This window comes from Eubalaena glacialis, chromosome 7, assembly GCF_028564815.1.
Source record: "Eubalaena glacialis isolate mEubGla1 chromosome 7, mEubGla1.1.hap2.+ XY, whole genome shotgun sequence".
In the NCBI taxonomy this organism is placed as follows: Eukaryota; Metazoa; Chordata; class Mammalia; order Artiodactyla; family Balaenidae; genus Eubalaena; species Eubalaena glacialis.
The window spans coordinates 66,943,227-66,959,836 of NC_083722.1; the positions used below are offsets into that span (position 1 = coordinate 66,943,227).

Consider the following 16,610-nt stretch of genomic DNA (forward strand, 5'->3'; position numbering starts at 1 on the left):
GATGGCATGAGATGCCCAAGGGGCTGTCTCTCTTCAGAATGGGGACCCCATCACCTCAGTGGGGACCATGAACTGGGCTAGGCAGGGCTGGGGGGCAGCAGTGCCCTCACCCAGTCTGTCTCCCTCAGCCCCATCCAGGCTATGGGCATCAAGACAGCCTTGCCCGCGGCAGAGCTGGGCCTGTACTCCCTGGTGCTGAGCGGGGCCCTAGCCTATGCTGCCCGGGGCCTCCTTGAGGCTTCACAAGGTAACAGCTGGGCCCCGGGACAGAGGGGTGGGACCGTTCTTCCGCTGGGGGTCTCAGGGCTCCACCCAGCAAGGCCAGAAACTTAGAGGCTCCAGACTCAAGGGCAGTCCCTAGGCCTTGGGGCTGGGGGGTTGAGTCAGATGCAGCCACAGGGAGACTCAAATGCAGAAGCACTGACAGAGACCTGGACAGAGCCAGAGAAAGAGAGAGAGAGAGTGTGTGTCTCAGACACTCAGGGATGCAGAGACCTGGCCCCAGACACACAGTGAGACCCAGAGAGAAGCAGAGGCAGAGAGAGACCCAGACCCTCTCCCCTCCCCCCAGGGTGGCGTCAGCCTTGCTGTAGAGGCAGGTGTGGGTGTGAAGCGCCCTGAGACCAGACTCTGTTCTCAGGTGGGGCCCACAGGAAAGCCTTCCGGGAGTCTGTGCGACCCGGCTGGGAGTACATTGGCCGGAAGATGGTAGGTCCCCCGCACCCCAGGGTCCCTGACCGGGGTCTCTGATCCCTGGCCCATCTCTCCTGTCCCAAACCTTTCCCCGCTCTCCCCTGTTCCCAATGGTCCCACATAACAGAGGGCTCGCAATGGGGAAGGTCTCTGGCTTGAATTTTCAGCATCTTCAGTTTCTCCACTGGCCCCTCCTCTGTCCTCCTGGGGCCAAATCAAGCCTGCCTCAGACCCTGCTCATTTAGGAAACAAACTGAGACGGGCTTCCGCAGGGCCTCCAGCACCATCCTCCCCAGGAACAACGCAATAATGGTGGAATGTCAGGCAATGTGCTGGACAGAGGGGGAGCTTGGAGCAGCAGGGCAGCCCACGTGGTGCCCCTCATTCCTCTCTACCTACCTTCCCGGTACTTCCCTCAGAGGGGGAGGCAGGGACCTCAGCCATTGCTCTCCTCTAATGCACAAGAAGACTCTGGGGGCAGGGAAGGGGCTGAGACTCTGACCAGCCCAAGTGCCAGCCCACTCTGCCCCCACCCCACCTTAACCTGCCTGGGCCTGCCCCAGGACGTGGCTGACTTCGAGTGGGTGATGTGGTTCACCTCCTTCCGCAACGCCATCATCTTCGCTCTCTCCGGACACGTGCTGTTTGCTAAACTCTGCACTATGGTTGCCCCCCAGGTGAGCTGGACCTGAGCCCCCCCTGACTCGCCCTCCCCCTCAGCTACAAGGGTTGTGGGGAAGCCAAACTGGGCTCCCACCTCTGTTCACATGGAGAGGTAGACAAAGCCTTCTCCCCGTCCACAGCTCCGCTCCTGGATGTATGCTGCGTACGGGGCCCTGGCGGTGGTGGGCACGATGGGCCCTTGGTACCTGCTGCTGCTGCTTGGCCACTGCGTGGGCCTCTATGTTGTCTCACTCTTGCGCCAGCCCTGGCTCTGTCTCGGCCTCGGCCTGGCCAGCCTTGCCTCTTTCAAGCTGGACCCCCTCATCTCCTGGCAGGTGTGCGCTGGGGCGGGGCAGGGTTGGAGGGTGCAGGGATAGGACCCCAAACCTCTCACCCCATCCAAAACGTTTGCCTCCTAAGTCTCCCCAAGCATTTCCTTCACTTTCCCACCTGTCTTCAAGCCTTTGACCATGGAGCATGCCCTGCCCACAAGGTGGTCGCCTCCACCGCAGCAGAGACATGTCCAGCTCCTTCCCTGCTCTGCCCCAGCACTTAACATGAAATTGGCCCTCGGTGGCCAGTGTTGACGGGCGCTGGCAGAGAGGGAGATGGCAGGACCAGGCTGGGCCCCTGCGGGAGGCTGGGTGGGCTTCCTAGAGGCAAGGGGCACCCTGGTGAGCTGGCGGCCTGTTCTCTCCCATCCAGAGCGGGTTTGTAACAGGGACTTTTGATCTTCAAGAGGTGCTGTTTCACGGGGGCAGCGGTTTCACGGTGCTGCGTTGTACCAGCTTTGCGCTGGAGAGCTGTACCCACCCTGACCGCCGCTACTCCCTAGCTGACCTGCTCAAGTACAATTTCTACCTGCCCTTCTTCTTCTTCGGGCCCATTATGACCTTTGATCGCTTCCACGCTCAGGTGAGGGGACACCCTGTGGGCTCCCAAGACAGGACTGCGTCCCCCCCGGGCGGAAGTGAACCCCCCTCAGACCCCAGAGGGGCCCGTGTCTCCACTCTCAGGGTTGCCAGGATGAAGCGTCTCCCCTCACCCTCTCATCCCCAGACAGCTAGTTCGTGACTCACCGCTAAGACAGGGCTCCTCGCGCAGGGCTTGCCTCCCCCCCTCAGACACTAGCCGTCCCTCAGGTGAGCCAGGTGGAGCCGGTGCGGCGAGAGGGCGAGCTGTGGCGCATCCGGGCCCAGGCGGGCCTCAGCGTGGTAGCCATCGTGGCCGTGGACATCTTCTTCCACTTCTTCTACATCCTCACCATCCCCAGTGACCTCAAGTTCGCCAGCCGGCTCCCGGACAGCGCCCTCGGTGGGTGCGCGCCGGGCCCAGAACAGGGACGGGGATGGGGCCGCCACTTCAGAAGGACGGACCCTCTGCGCCCCAATGGCGGCGGAGTCACAGCTGGGGAAGCTGGCGCCCCGGCGGACAGCACCTATCGCAGGGTGGGGGAGCGGGGATTTAGCCTTTGAAACGCGTGGGACTTGGAGGTAGGTTTGCCCCGTGAGACCCGGAGTGGCACCCGACAGAGGCCGCCCACCTCGCCGGGGCCTGGGGCTGATTTCCCCAGTCGGATAGGGTCTCCCCGGGGCCAGCCCCTCCCACCAGGACGTGGGGGCGGGGCCTGCGTGGGGCGCGGGGCTTGCGTGGGGGCGGGGCCTCCGTGGGGGCGGCCGGGGCGCAAGGACCTCCCCCCCCCACCCCGGAGCTGGGGAGAGAGTTTCCTTAGGGGAGGGCGGGGCTCCGCGGCTCCCCTGGATTTAGGAAGGCCCGGGGCGGGGTGGGGGACGGGGGGGGGGGGGGGGGGGGAAGGTCTGTGTGACGACCCCTTGTCCCCAGCTGGCCTAGCCTACTCAAACCTGGTGTACGACTGGGTGAAGGCGGCCGTCCTCTTCGGCGTTGTCAACACCGTGGCGCGCCTCGACCACTTGGACCCGCCCCGGCCTCCCAAGTGCATCACAGCGCTCTACGTCTTCGCGGAGACGTGAGTGCGAGGTCCGGGGACTCGCCTCCGGGATCCCCACCTCCCTTTCGCCTCTTGCCCCAAGCCCCGGAGCTCGTCTCCTGGCTGATTTCCACCCGTCTGCTCTCCTCCCACAGGCACTTTGACCGTGGCATCAACGACTGGCTTTGCAGGTGAGTTGGGGTGGGGTGGGATGTCACAGCCATCCCCCAGGTGTCTGAGCAGGGCAGTGGCCAGGTGGGTCCACGTCTTCAAAGATCACCCCTGGGCCAGAGGAAGCAGGGAGGGAGGGAGGAGGTCATGGCAGAGGTCTAAGTGAAAGACAGAGGTTTGGACTTGGGTGTGGCCCCTGGAGGTGAGAGGAATGGAGTGGAGACACACAGCAGGCAGCCTGGACAGGACTTGGCCGTGGATTGAGGGCATCAGGAAGGAGAGGGCAATGACTCCCAGGAAGTCGTGTGCCCGGAAGGACTCTGGTTGAAGGGAGAAGGAGGAGCCGGCAGAAGGGCCTGAAAGGAGCGGTCAGAGGAGCAGGAGAAAAGTCAGGACCATGGGACACCCTGGAAGCTAAGGGAAGACCATCCTGGCATGGTAGGGGCAACTGGGTCAGATGCTGCTGGCGTCAAGGAAGCCAGAGACTGAGCGTGAGTGTGGGCGGCGTGGAGGTTCTCAGCCTTTCCCTGGAGAGGCAGGGGTGGGGAGGAGTCGGGGCTGGGGGCGTGGGGGACAGAGGAACGGCAGGGTAGTTCCTGTGTGGACAACTCCTGGAAGAAGCCTGGTACTGAAGGGGGACACACAGAAGTGGCCGAAGGGAGAAGTGGGTGTTTTAAAGACAGGAAATTATGGGACATGCTTGGGTGCCGAGGGGAATTATTCAATAGAAAGGAGGAAGTTGGCAGTGCAGGATAGAGGGGTGATTGATGGAGTGAGCTCCCTGAGAAGGTGGGGAGGCGATGGAACCAGGCAGAGCTCTGGCTTCGGGACACGGAGGAGGAAGAAAGGCCAGTGTGGATGCAGAAGAATGGCAGGTGAGTGTGGAAAGGTGAGGGATTCCTCCTGAAAGCTTTGGTTTTCTCCATGAAGTAGGAGGCAAGGTCATCAGCTGAGAGATGCAGGGTTGGGGGTGGAGGGAGCCACACAGATGCTGCCTCTCTCCTCCTGCCTAGATCACCACACCCATTAACACTTGCAGGAGAGATGAGGTGGAGTAGCCACTGCAGAGCCTCAGAGAAGATGCTGACCAGAGAAACCGTGGCACTGACAGCTCAAGTGGGGTTGGGGGTAGTGGATTTATGGATTCTAATATGTGAAGGTGTAGGATTTTTCCCATCAGGGCTTCGCTTCTTGGGTGCAGGTGAGGAGAAAGTGGGTGATTGGGCTTTCCCAGATGGGTGAGAAAGAAGAAGTGAGGGAGAAGGGTTTTTAGGTTATTTGTAATGATGACTCATTGAATATAGTTAAGAAGGGTGGTAAAAATAGGAGGGGGTCACAAGATGAGGAAGGTGGGGGGGGTCAATGAGACTGAAGAAGTGGAGCTAGGGAGTCAGGTCAGGTGGGGCAGGGTGAAGGATGGGAATTAGGAAGGAGTCAAATAAGTGGTGAAAAAGTTGGGGTGTGGCCATGGGAGTGGGTGACTGAGGTGGAGTGGAAAGGAAACCATTGGTGAAATGAGGAGGTCAAGGAACAGAGAGGCTGGTTATGCAATGGGTCTTCTACTGAATTTATTTAACAGATATTTATTGAGTACCTACTATGTGCCAGGCACTGTTCTAGGCACTGGGGATACAGCAGTGAACATGGCAAAGACCATGAACTCGTGGAACTTACAGCCTAGTGGGGAGAAACAGACCATAAACAGGTTTAAAAAAAATAATTTTAGAGAGTGGTAAGTGTTATGAAGAAAATAAAAGAGTGTAATGGGGTAGAAGCTTCTTTAGTTGGGGTCCGGGTAGGCCTCTGTGAGATGAACTGAGACTTGAGTGATAACGAAATTTGGAGAAGAGAATTCCAGATAGAGGGAACAACAGGTACAAAGGCCTTAAGACAGGAACCGGCTGTGTGTGTCTGAGTATCAGAAAGACCAGTAAGGGGAGAGCATAGTGAATGAATGGGAGAATGGTGGGTGATAGGTAAGGGAGGGAGGCAGAAACCAGATGACGTGGGATCTTCTAGCCATAGGAAGGTGGTTGAGTCTATTCTAATTGTAATGAGGAGCTATTGCGGGAGGGTGTGGTTGTGGAAGTGAGGTGATCTGGGTTACACTCTTAAAAGATGCCTCTAGCTGCTGTGTGGACAACGGACTGTAGGGGGCAGAGGCAGAAGCAGGGAGATGACTTAAGAGGCTCTTTCAATAATCTGTGTGACAGGAGATGATCGCCTCGACTAGGGTGGTGTTAGTGGAGGTGATAAGCAGTGCTCAGGACCAAGTGGAGCCCGTAGCATTTGCTGGTTTGGATGTGAGTGGAGAGGGGAATTGAGAATCCAAGATGGCACTAAGGCTTCTGGCCAGCAACTGAATGGATGGTGGTATCATTAGCTGAGATGGGAATGAAGTGGGTTTGGGCAGGGATGGGGGAGTTGGTCATTTATGTGAGATGTCTGGTAACAGTTGGATATATGAGTCAGGAGAGAGACTGGGCTAAAGAGACAGATTTGGGGCTTGTCTGCATAGAGACAGTATTCAGTCTTGGGTCTGGATGAGATCACTTGGAGAAATGAAGGTAGCTAGAGAAGACAGGAAGTTCAAGGCTGAGCCCTCCACATTTTGAAGTTGGGTAGAGGAGCAGCAGCCACCTGAGGCCCAGAATGTTAAATGTGCCCAGGATGATAGCGTTGAGGAAGCTGCCCCCGTTGTGTATCCTTTGCCCGTCTCCCACCTGCCTTTTCCCACACTCCCACCGGCCCCTTTTCCCGCCTTTCCTGCAGGTACGTCTATGACCACATTGGTGGGGAGCACTCTGCGGTGATCCCAGAGCTGGGGGCCACTGTGGCCACATTTGCCATCACCACTCTGTGGCTCGGACCTTGTGATACTGTCTACTTGTGGTCATGCCTTAACTGCTTTGGCCTCAACTTTGAGCTCTGGGTACAGAAGCTGGCAGAGTGGGGGCCCCTGGCACGAATTGAGGTGAGCAAGGAAGGTCTGGGGCTGGGTTGTCTGGGACACTGGAGGGGGTGGCACTACTGCTCTCTGGAGTCTTCCAGCCACGCTTGGCTCCCAGTCCAGAACTTTCTCACCACCACCCCCCTCCGGGTCGTCGGGGCAATGGCTCCCTCTGTGGGTACCTGGCCCTCCCTTCCCTTCTGCAGGGTCGGGGTGCACCCGGGCCTGGCTGTGTTGTTCAGGCCCTGCCCTCTCTCCAGAGTTCAGTTTCCCATCTTTTAACAATGAGGGAGAGCTGACCGGGGACTCTCAGGGACACAGGCATACCCCCAGGACCCAGGTGGCCACGTAGGCAAGGCCTCTGACCCGCCACGTCCTCTTTCCCCTGGGCCTCTTGCCTCACTGCCTATGTTTTCCTGGACCCAGCAGGCCTCTCTGTCGGAGCAGATGTCCCGCAGGGTCCGAGCCATCTTTGGGGCCATGAACTTCTGGGCCATCATCATGTACAACCTTGTAAGCTTGAACAGCTTTGAGTTCACAGAGCTGGTCGCCCAGCGCCTGCTACTCACAGGTGAGGGACGGGGGATACGGAATATGCCAGGTATCAACCTCAAGGACTGTGACCTCCTGAAATGTCCCCACCCCACCGCAATTCCGCAGGGACTCAGCAGGGCGGGACAGTCAAGTGGGGAGAGAAGAGTCACTGGGGGAAAGAGGAGCTGCTTCCCGGCGCCCATGACCTCTTCCCCACACAGGGTTCCCCCAGACCACGCTGGCCATCCTGTTTGTCACCTACTGTGGTGTCCAGCTGGTGAAGGAGCGAGAGCGAACCCTGACGCTGGAGGAGCAGAAGCAGGACAAAGAGAAGCCCGAGTAGGGGAGGGGGAGGGGGAGAGGGGGATGGGCTCCGCTCAGCTATTCCTGGGAGGGGCCTGACTGATAGAATAAAAGACTTTTCTACCGCGGTTTGGCTCTTCCCTGCCCCTTGCTCCAGCAGTCTCCTGGCTCCCTGTCCAGGCTGGATGAGGAGCTGGAGGTTCAGGGAGGGGGCTCAAGCTCTTGGCACAAACAGAACGTGTAGGAGACACGTGTGGAGGGCAGAGACCACCGACCTTGGCAGCCCAGCAGCTGAACACGGAAGCCCCAGGTCTTCAAAGCACCTGGTCGCTGACGCTTGGCGCACCTGATCCCAGACCCCGAGCTGCTTGCTCGGAAGGCACTTTATTCTTCTTACAGGAGACTTACCCAGGCTGCAAGGTGCACTCAATGGGGACCCTCCCCATCTGACAGGCGAGGAGACTGAGTTCTGTGGGGAGTTTACGGGCACACACAGCCAGGTCGGGGCTGGGCCAGGATGCAGCCTGACACCCCCCGAGGTTCTGCCTCATGGACCAAGAACACGGGGGATATGGAGACACCGGAGAGGCCAAAAGTTTCTCGTCCCTGCCCGAAAGGGAGCAGGGACGCTCCAGGCAGCGATTTCCCTTTCCTGGCTGCAGCGGCCCCTCAGGCACTATGACGGGATGGGATACAGGTGGGCTTTGCCTCTCCCAGACTCCTCCTGGGAGCCCCCATCCCAGAAGGCCGGGCCTGTGTGGGCTGCAGCATGGGGGGCGCGCAGTCAGGTCCTCTGGGTGGGTCACAGCTTGGTCAGGCGCAGCACGTTGAGCCGTACAGGTAGGAAGGTGGCGCCAGCGGCATAGGTGACCTCCCGCAGGACCCCCTCCCACTTCTTCTCATCCTCATTGTACCTGGGGTGGGAGGAGTGGAGACAGGGATGAGGAGCTTGGTCAGCCAAGTCCAGGGTGGGACCCAGCAGGGAGGGGTGGCTGGGTGCAGTAGGCCACCCCTGGGGAGTGCCACCTCCCAGCCTCAGGCCCATCTCCAGGAAGGTCAGCTCCTGGAGAGCGTCCACGCTCTGGAAAAGGGGCCCCACCCCCAAAGAACACCTGCCCTACCTTCCAGGAAGAGCCGCCTCTCAGGAAGCCCACACTCCTTGAAGTCCACCTCCCTCCAGGAAGGTCTGCACCTCCCCAAACCCTTCCTCTTGAGAATTTCTGTACTCAGCCCTCCGAGAAGTGCCCCCGGGTCCTGCTCTCCCAGCAGCACTGCTCTCTAGAGGCTGCCTGCAGCACTGGGCATCACTGAAGGTTCAGAAGCTGCCCCAGGCTGTCGAAACCTCTCCCCTCCACCCCCAGCTAGGACCAGCCATAGAAGCAATGGCTCTGAGAAGCTGGGCTCCAGCTGCTTCTCAATCCCGACCCAGCTCTCCGCCTCAGGAGGGAGGGGAGAGGAAAGACCCGGCTGCCTCTCAGGGCCTGCTCTGCTCCCTGGGGCCCGGTTCTGTGGCTCTGGGCCCTAACCTTGGCACCAGCTCCTGACTGACACTGTCAATGCTCCACAGGGGGGCGTGGTGCCTTGTGTGCAAACCCAGACTTTCCCAACAAACTGGAGAGACCCTGGGCTGAGCAAGGCATGTCTGCTGCCCTGTCCCCACAGGATTCCCTGGAAGAGGGATCAGCTCTGCCCACAGATGAGCCTGCTGGGCGCTGCCTCGGTGCCCAGCTGGCCTTGCTCACGATTCCCCTCACCTCCCTAGGGCCAGGCTCACCTCCAGATGTCGTTGAGCTCTGTGGGAACCAGCTCCCCAGACTCAGTCTCCAGTGTGGCAAAGCCGCCGATGGCATAGAGGGTGCCTGCCAGGCTGACCAGGCTGAGTGAGCTGCGCTCTTGTGGGAAGGCCTCAAAGGGCGCCCACCTGGCAGGAAGGAGGGGGCGTGAGGAGGTGCCTCGCCTGCCCCTGGGGGGCCGCAGCAAGCCCAGGGACTGTCCCCCACCAGCACTCACAGCTTCAGGTGCACCCTGCAAAATCCGACTCCCAGGCACCCGTGCTCCCAGCACAACCTGTTTCCTGACCTCTCAGGAATGCCCTCTGGTCTTCACTTCTTCCCCATTCTCTTGCCCCTCCCATTTCCCTCCATTGTCCCCTTGTCATTCCATCTAACCTGCCCCATGAAACCCACCAGGGCTCTCCCCAGTGTCCCGCCTTTGCTCCTGAACCAGCTCCAGCTTGCTACCTCAGTGACCATTGAGACCGTCCCTTGCACTCCTGCCCCATCCCTTTTCTCCCCTTCACGGCCCAGTGAATCTCAAGGTGCCTTCACTCCCCTCCCCTTGCTCCCGAAGTTGGGTCTTCATCCCTCCAAAACTGCTCTCGGGTCCCCAGCCACCACAGGGCTCTGGAATCCAGGGTCCACAGTATGCACTTCTGCTGATGTGACTTTCTTCACATCCCACCTCCCAGCCTCACCTCTTGGGATTCCTTGCTGAATAATGCATCTACCCCTGCTGCCCCCAGGGCTTGGGCCTCGGCTTCTCCCACTAACATCCTCTCTCCTGAGGGAGCTTGTCCCCTCCGAGTACTGTCCCCCCTCCCCAGATCTCACCCTCGAGCTCTCTCTTTGCCCTAGTGGGCTCCTCCTGGACACCCAGGCACCTCAAATCCACATGTTTTAACTCGACCCTCATTTTTCCTACCTAACTCCAACAGTTCTTCAATAAATGACCTCCTTGGGACTTCCCTGGTGGCGCAGTGGTTAAGAATCCGTCTGCCAATGCAGGGGACACGGGTTCGAGCCCTGTTCTGGGAAGATCCCACATGCCGCGGAGCAACTAAGCCCGTGCGCCACAACTACTGAGCCTGCGCTCTAGAGCCTGCGAGCCACAACTACTGAGCCTGTGTGCCACAACTACTGAAGCCGCACGCCTAGAGCCCGTGCTCCTCAACAAGAGAAGGCACCACAATAAGAAGCCCGCACACCACAACGAAGAGTAGCCCCCGCTCGCCGCAACTAGAGAAAGCCCGCGATCATCAACGAAGACCCAACGCAGCCAAAAATAAATGAATAAATTAATTAATTTAAAAAAAAATGAGGGCTTCCCTGGTGGCGCAGTGGTTGAGAGTCTGCCTGCCAATGCAGGGGACACGGGTTCGATCCCTGGTCTGGGAAGATCCCGCATGCCGCGGAGCGGCTGGGCCGGTGAGCCACAATTACTGAGCCTGCGCGTCTGGAGCCTGTGCTCCGCAACAAGAGAGGCCGCGATAGTGAGAGGCCCGCGCACCGCGATGAAGAGTGGCCCCCACTCGCCGCAACTAGAGAAAGCCCTCGCACAGAAACGAAGACCCAACACAGCCATAAATAAATAAACAAATAAATTAAGAAAAAAAAATGACCTCTCACCCTCACTCAAAAGCATTCACCTCTCCCTCTCACCCCCACCATCCAATCAGTTGCTACACCCTATTCTTCTGTCTGCTAAACTCTTGCTCCTGAGTATGGTCCCCGGACTGGCAGCATCAGCATCACCAGGGAGTTTATTAGAAATGTACTCTGAGGTCCCTCCCCATACCTGAGAATCAGAATCTGCATTCAGAGCATGATCCCCAGGGATTCACGGGCACGTGAAAAGCGCTGGCCTAAGTCTTTCTCCAGTGCATGCTCTCTGCCCCATCCCTGCTGTACCCCCAGCTGCAGACCACCATCACTTCTTGCTATACAGCTGTACCCCTGCCTCCTAGGAAATCCCTAATCTCTTCTCTACATGAGCTGCCATGAGGCATCTTAGGAAAACACAGAAGGGAGCTTAAAACCCATCAGAGGCATTTCATTACTCTCAGGATAAAGTCCCTCAGCCCAACTGCCCCCTCTCCAGCCCCAGTACCCACAATCCCCACCTCCCTTCACCCACCACACTCCATCCAGCCTGACCAATGCCCTTTCCTCCAATGAGCCTGCCTTTTTTTCTCCTAAATGCCACGGCACCAGCCTTCCTTTGCCTTTGGGCATCCTTCTCCCACCACCCCTTTAGCTGGCTGAGTCCAACTGGTCTGCCAGCTCAGTTTTCTTCCTGATCTCCCAGGGCAGGGCAGCTTCTGTCTCAGTCACTGCTGTATCCCTAGCACCAGGCCAGTGCCTGGTACGAGTCTCTGAATGAGGAACCTGGCATCTCCTGAGAGCTCTCTCCTGCAGACCAGGCTGGCCACAACCCTTGCCCCACCTTGTGGGGGAAGCCCACCTCACTGCTGATCAGAGTAGAGGGGCTAGTTCTGTGCTGATGTCCAAGCTGCACAGTGGAGACTCAAGACAGAGGCTATGTTTCCTGCCAGGGCAGACACAGAGAGGGCTGACATAGGCCCAAAGCCACACAGCCGGGCTGGTACAGTGGGGCCCTTCGTCCCTGGCTGTCCAGTGGAACGGGGGCAGGGAGGGGGGAAGCAGCCATACTTGCTGTCCACGATGTTGTACACCTCAGCTGAACCGGTCAGCCCTGTGTCTGTGACCCCAGCAGCCACAAAAATGCGGCCGTCATGGATGGTGGCCCCGAAGAGTGAGCGGGCAGTCTTCATGGGGGCCAGCTCCCTCCACTCGAACTTCTTAGGGTCATAGACGCACATCTTGTTCAGGCATTTCCTGTAGGGTGGGGGGCAGTGAGTGAGAAGGAGGAGGCGGGAGCAGAGCCGCCTCTCCCTTGGCCCAGTCCCTCCAGCTGCCTCGCAAGGCAGTCAGGACAGACCCCTGACAGCCTCGGGGAGACTCTGCTTCCGTTCTACCCGCCGACCCGGCTGCTGCACTCCTTCCTGGCCCGCGCCTCACCTGTCGCTACCTTTGCCGCCAATGACGTAGACAAGGTCCATATGGGAGAGCACAGAGTGGCCGTACACGGCATAAGGCAGCGGGTCCGATTCGCCCCATTTGAACGACCTAGAGGGGAGGGGAGTAGGGCGCTCTCAGCCCCCGTCTCTGCATTCACCCACCACCCAACACATATTGGGATGCCCCCGATTCGTTACCGGAACTCCCAGACCTCTTAGCTCCTCGCTCCCACCCCACCTGCCAACCCAGCCCAGCCCCTACCCAAGCCCGCCTCCGCCCCCAGTCCTGGGCTCTCGCTCCCCCGCCACGCCCCGCCGCCGTCCTGGACCAGCCCCCAGGCTCCACGCCTGGATCCTCGGCCCCGCCCCCAGGCCGCGCTCACAGCCTGTCGTAGCACATGACCGAGTCCAGGCTGCGCTCGTCGTCCTTGAGCTCTCGGCCGCCGACCACGTAGATGGAGTTAAGAGCCTCTCCCAGGCCGAAGAGGCAGCGCGGCGAGGGCAGCGGCGGCATCCCCAGCCACTCTGAGTCCAGGTGGTCAAACTGCGGGCCGGGTGGCCAGTCAGCGACCGCCCCCCACGTCCCCCACCAACCCCCCGCCCCAGTCCCAGCCCGGCCCCACCGCAGCCCCCTCTGGCCACCCCCAGGTCACAGAGGAGTCCGGGTCTCCAGGTAGGGCCAGCGCAGACTGGAGGCGGTGCCTGGAGACAGTGCTTCTCCTCCTATCAGGCTGAGAACAGCCGACCGTCCCACCCCCCTAGGTGCCAGGAGACCACCGTTATAGCACCGTGATGGGGCATCCCATACAGAGCTGAGAAAGGGCCTCTGAGAAGGAGGCCCAGCTGCCGTCCTGGCTTTCCGCAGTACAACTCCTGAACTGAGGCCTGCCTGCTCCCTGTTTTCCACTCCATCCCACTGCACAGGAAACATCCAAATACAGCCACTCACCCCTTAAAATCTACAGTGTAAGTCTGCGACCCTGTGTACCCCAACAGGTTTTTTTTTTTTCTTTTTTCGCGCACCCCTGCGGCTTGTGGGATCTTAGTTTCCCCACCAGGGGTTGAACCTGGGCCCCCGGCAGTGAGAGTGGAGTCCTAACCACTGGACCGCCAGGAAATTTCCCCCAACAGTCTTTTAATAACCATACTAGGGGCTCATCTTTTGGGAGAGTTTTCTGAGGCCTGAGCACTGTGCTGATGAACACTTTATAACCATCAATTAACCTTCAAACAACCTTATCAAGCAAGGAAGAATAATATCCCCATTTACGAACAGAGGCCCAGAGAGAATAAACAATGTGCCCATGATGTGCCTTGGCTGGTGGAGATGCCCCCCCCCCACCCGCCCCAGCTTAACCCTGGCACCACACTGCCCCTCACCCCTCTCAAACCTGGTCAGGCCTCACTAAGCACACCACTCACTATAGGCTCCTTCCCATCTCCGTCCCCTGCTCACTGGTTCCCAGCCAGAAGCACTGCACCCTCCCCTCCATGTCTCCAAATTCACCCAACTAGCAAGGCTCACACCTACATGGCCAGCCACCAGAAAACCATTCCTGCCCTCTGAGATCCCACTGTCACATTATAACTTGGACTGGGCACCCCACTCTCCTTGTCCTTCCTGGGCCTCAGTTTCCCCATCTGTGCAATGGGAAAGCAAGGGAGGATGGTCCCTTTGTTTGAGACACTCCGTTCCACATTCCAGTGCTGGCCTCAGGCAAAGTTCTTGGCCAGGACCCCTACACTGACCTTGCTCTTCCTTCTCACTGTCCCTGACCCCACCCGCTGTGCAGAGCTAGGGCCTCCAACATATCAGACCATCCTGAGGCTGACATCTCCCTGAAAGTGAGACACCAAAGTTATGCATCTTATTGTCAACTGCCTATAACTATCTTCAGCCTTCAGGCAAGCGGCTGTCAGTCATCCTCCCCGGTCTACATCTCAGCCTGGACCCAATGACATTCCCCAACAAGGAGACACAGGCCTCTCCTGGGCCCCAAGGCTGGCCACGCCCCTCCCAAGGCTGGCCAGGCACCTGCAAGAAGTAAGCACTCATGGGGTCCTCTTTGTTGTCCTCATTGTAGAAAAGGCCCCCAGCCACGAAGACCTGGTTCTCCTTGGTCACTAGACTGACGTGGTTCTTGGGGATCTGGGTGGAGAGGGAGGCACAGTAGCACTCGTTGGCTGCCGGGTCATAGGCCATGGCGCCCTCCTCACTGATCATGAAGATGAGGTCCTGTAGGAACATGCCAAAGCGCAGGGTGTCATTGAGGATCCCGGGTAGGATGCGCTCGGCTTCCTCTTCATCCTCCTCTGCCTTGGCTTCGGCTGTGCCCTTGTCAGTGGCCTTGGCCCCCGCTGCCTCCTTCCCCTTCTTCTTCTTGCGCAGCATGGTGATGCGGCCCTCGTGTGCATCCTTCACCATCTGCACCTTGCGCAGCAGCTCGGGCTGGGCACGCACGAGAGGGTGGCGCTCCACGCGGCTCTCTAGGAAGGCGCGTGGCAGCAGGCGGCAGCGCACGCTCTCGAAGACGGTGGGCAGCGAGCGCTGGCGCTCGGCCTGCCCCTCGGCGTCGCCGCTGCTCGCCCATCTCATCACCGCCTCGAACACGGCCTCCTCCTTCTCCACGTTGAGGCCATCGCTGGAGATGATGGCGATGAGCTCGTCAGCCGAGAGCCCGAGGAAGTCGGCGTCGCGGGACACCAGCGAGAAGCGCGCGCAGATGAAGTCGCGGGCGGCCACGGCAAGGCGCGCGCAGTCGAGCAGGAGGCCTAGGCGGAAGACCGCCAGGCAGTTGGCGAGGCACAGGCGCTTCTGCAGGAAGGACACGCAGATGGTGAAGATGGATGGGATCTGGAAGCGGTGCGCCGCGGCGAACAGGTCCTGCACGCTTGCCTCGTCCAGCGCGATCTCTGACGTGTACAGGTAGTGTAGCACCTGGGCCACCACGTCAGGGGACACCTCCTCCAGGCGCAGCTCGCCCGCGTGCTCGGGCTCGGCCAGAAAGCGCGCCCGGAAGTAGGAGCTGCAGGCAGCCAGCACCAGGCGGTGGCATGGGAACTCGCGCTCACCCACCCGCACCACGCAGTCGAGGAACTTGCCGTGGTCCAGCATGTCCTTGAGCCCGTCCTGCAGGAGCGTCTGCTGGTACAGCCGCTGCTCCTCTGCCTGCTCCAAGCCCAGCGCCATGGTGGGTGGCCTTCTCTCCGCACTCCCTGCCTTCCTGCTGGGTCGCGCACAGTCTACGCAGCTGTCCGAGCTGGACTATATATAGAGGTGGACTGGGCCCTGTAAGGCGAGCTGCCTGGCCTCCTGCACATGACGCAGGGGGGACAGCTGGGCTGAGGCCCCCTCCCAGAGCAGTCTTGACTCAGCCCAGGGGCTTATGGGATGGGGGTGGGGTGTCTCTGTCCTCCCTGAAAGATGGGGGCCTTGCTGTCTCATTTCTAAACGGAGCACAGAGAGGCTTTGACTGCTTTCCTTGGTTGGGTGATACCTCTCAGGGGAGGGGATGACCCAAGCTCTGCCCCTCAGTCCAAGGAGAGGGAAGCCTTTGAGTCCCTCTTCCAGGGTCTCCCTTCCTTCATGCCTTCTCGGCCTTTCTGCCCAGGTGCCTCTATCCTCCTCCTTGGAGTGTATCTTGCTCCAGCCACCCCTGGACGCAGTGTGCTTGGGTTTCCTGCTCAGTGAACTTGGGCATGGGGACCCTGTTGCCTCAACTTTAAAGTGGGAAGGCTTTTCCTCTTTCTGCCCCAGCTCTGAGTGCCTCCTTGGACTGTGCAAGAAAGCAAGAAGGTACTTAAATAAACAAGGTCACCACTTTCCTGTGGGTCCTGGGAAAGCCAGATCACTCTGTTGAGCCTCAATTTCCCTTCCTACACAGCGAAGAGATGGGCGAGTTCAATTTTAAGGGCCTCAGTTCTGCTGAGATTCGGAAGCACTGAGGTTCTGTGTCCCTGCGAGTACACTGGCACAGGGTTTAACCCTGTAAGTCGTCAGACATGCCAGAAGATTTAATTTCATAGGATTCAACTATTCTAGGTGTTTAAACCCCCAGGGATCAAAAAACAAACATAACACTCAGAGTTTAATATTCCAGGAAAGCTGTCTATGCTCGGTTCTTGGTCCACACTAAGCTTGGCCTGAGCCTCCGCAGCCTTGGGGCCCCTGCACCCCGTCTAGCATGTATGGAATCGGGGTAGAGGTCTGGGACAGCCGGTCCCGATGCCCACCCTGCTCTGGACCTCTGACCACCCTCCCCCTACTCCACACATGCACACACACATCAGCCTCAGCCACCAAGATTAACTTGTTCCCAAAGTGCCAGAGGCTGCAGCTGTGGGTTAAATTTAGCCCCCGAGACACTGGTGTGAACTGTTATGGGGCATTCTCCCACCATTCTTCTGAGTCACTTGTTTATAACCTCAGCCTTGGGGGGAAGGGGGGATTGGCGAGGGGGCCTCAGGCTGGGCCAGGACTGAGTCACCTCCCCGTTTTGTGATCTCAGTGATGTCACTGCCTGTCCCTCTGA

The 16,610-nt window shown here is 59.2% G+C and overlaps 2 protein-coding genes and 1 long non-coding RNA gene across 5 annotated transcripts in view; 1 reads left to right on the forward strand and 2 right to left on the reverse strand.

The window, feature by feature from the left end:
- The window catches only part of LOC133095339 (uncharacterized), a 28,344-nt gene extending 25,391 nt beyond the window's left edge, over positions 1–2,953 (reverse strand). For all 3 annotated transcript variants that reach the window (XR_009701587.1, XR_009701588.1, XR_009701586.1), the window contains exon 1: positions 2,436–2,953. This is a non-coding gene — a long non-coding RNA (uncharacterized LOC133095339). The remainder of the gene's footprint in view (positions 1–2,435) is intronic.
- HHATL (hedgehog acyltransferase like) lies at positions 142–7,304 on the forward strand. Its single transcript, XM_061196552.1, has 11 exons — positions 142–247; positions 641–708; positions 1,257–1,370; positions 1,497–1,691; positions 2,062–2,271; positions 2,499–2,670; positions 3,199–3,343; positions 3,460–3,495; positions 6,248–6,449; positions 6,855–6,996; positions 7,181–7,304. Exons 1-11 carry the CDS (start codon positions 142–144, stop codon positions 7,300–7,302), a joined length of 1,512 nt encoding a protein of 503 aa, XP_061052535.1. The 3' UTR covers positions 7,303–7,304.
- A 343-nt stretch (positions 7,305–7,647) lies between these two features.
- Positions 7,648–15,268, reverse strand: KLHL40 (kelch like family member 40). The gene is made up of 6 exons (XM_061195271.1): positions 14,114–15,268; positions 12,462–12,622; positions 12,080–12,187; positions 11,711–11,896; positions 9,037–9,183; positions 7,648–8,176 (listed from the first exon to the last, which is right to left on the reverse strand). The coding sequence occupies exons 1-6, from the start codon at positions 15,266–15,268 to the stop codon at positions 8,065–8,067; spliced, it is 1,869 nt and encodes a 622-aa protein (XP_061051254.1). The 3' UTR covers positions 7,648–8,064.
- Between the last annotated feature and the right edge of the window lie 1,342 nt (positions 15,269–16,610).

Excerpts from the sequence above, each read along its gene's own strand:
- KLHL40 (XM_061195271.1), bottom strand. The coding sequence starts at position 15,268 with ATGGCGCTGGGCTTGGAGCAGGCAGAGGAGCAGCGGCTGTACCAGCAG. Across the intron at positions 12,623-14,113 it reads TGAGTGCTTACTTCTTGCAG|TTTGACCACCTGGACTCAGA; the intron begins GTGCCTGGCCAG and ends CCCGGCCCGCAG. Across the intron at positions 8,177-9,036 it reads GAGCTCAACGACATCTGGAG|GTACAATGAGGATGAGAAGA; the intron begins GTGAGCCTGGCC and ends CTCCCACCCCAG.
- HHATL (XM_061196552.1), top strand. The coding sequence starts at position 142 with ATGGGCATCAAGACAGCCTTGCCCGCGGCAGAGCTGGGCCTGTACTCC. Across the intron at positions 709-1,256 it reads AGTACATTGGCCGGAAGATG|GACGTGGCTGACTTCGAGTG; the intron begins GTAGGTCCCCCG and ends GGCCTGCCCCAG. Across the intron at positions 1,371-1,496 it reads GCACTATGGTTGCCCCCCAG|CTCCGCTCCTGGATGTATGC; the intron begins GTGAGCTGGACC and ends CCCCGTCCACAG.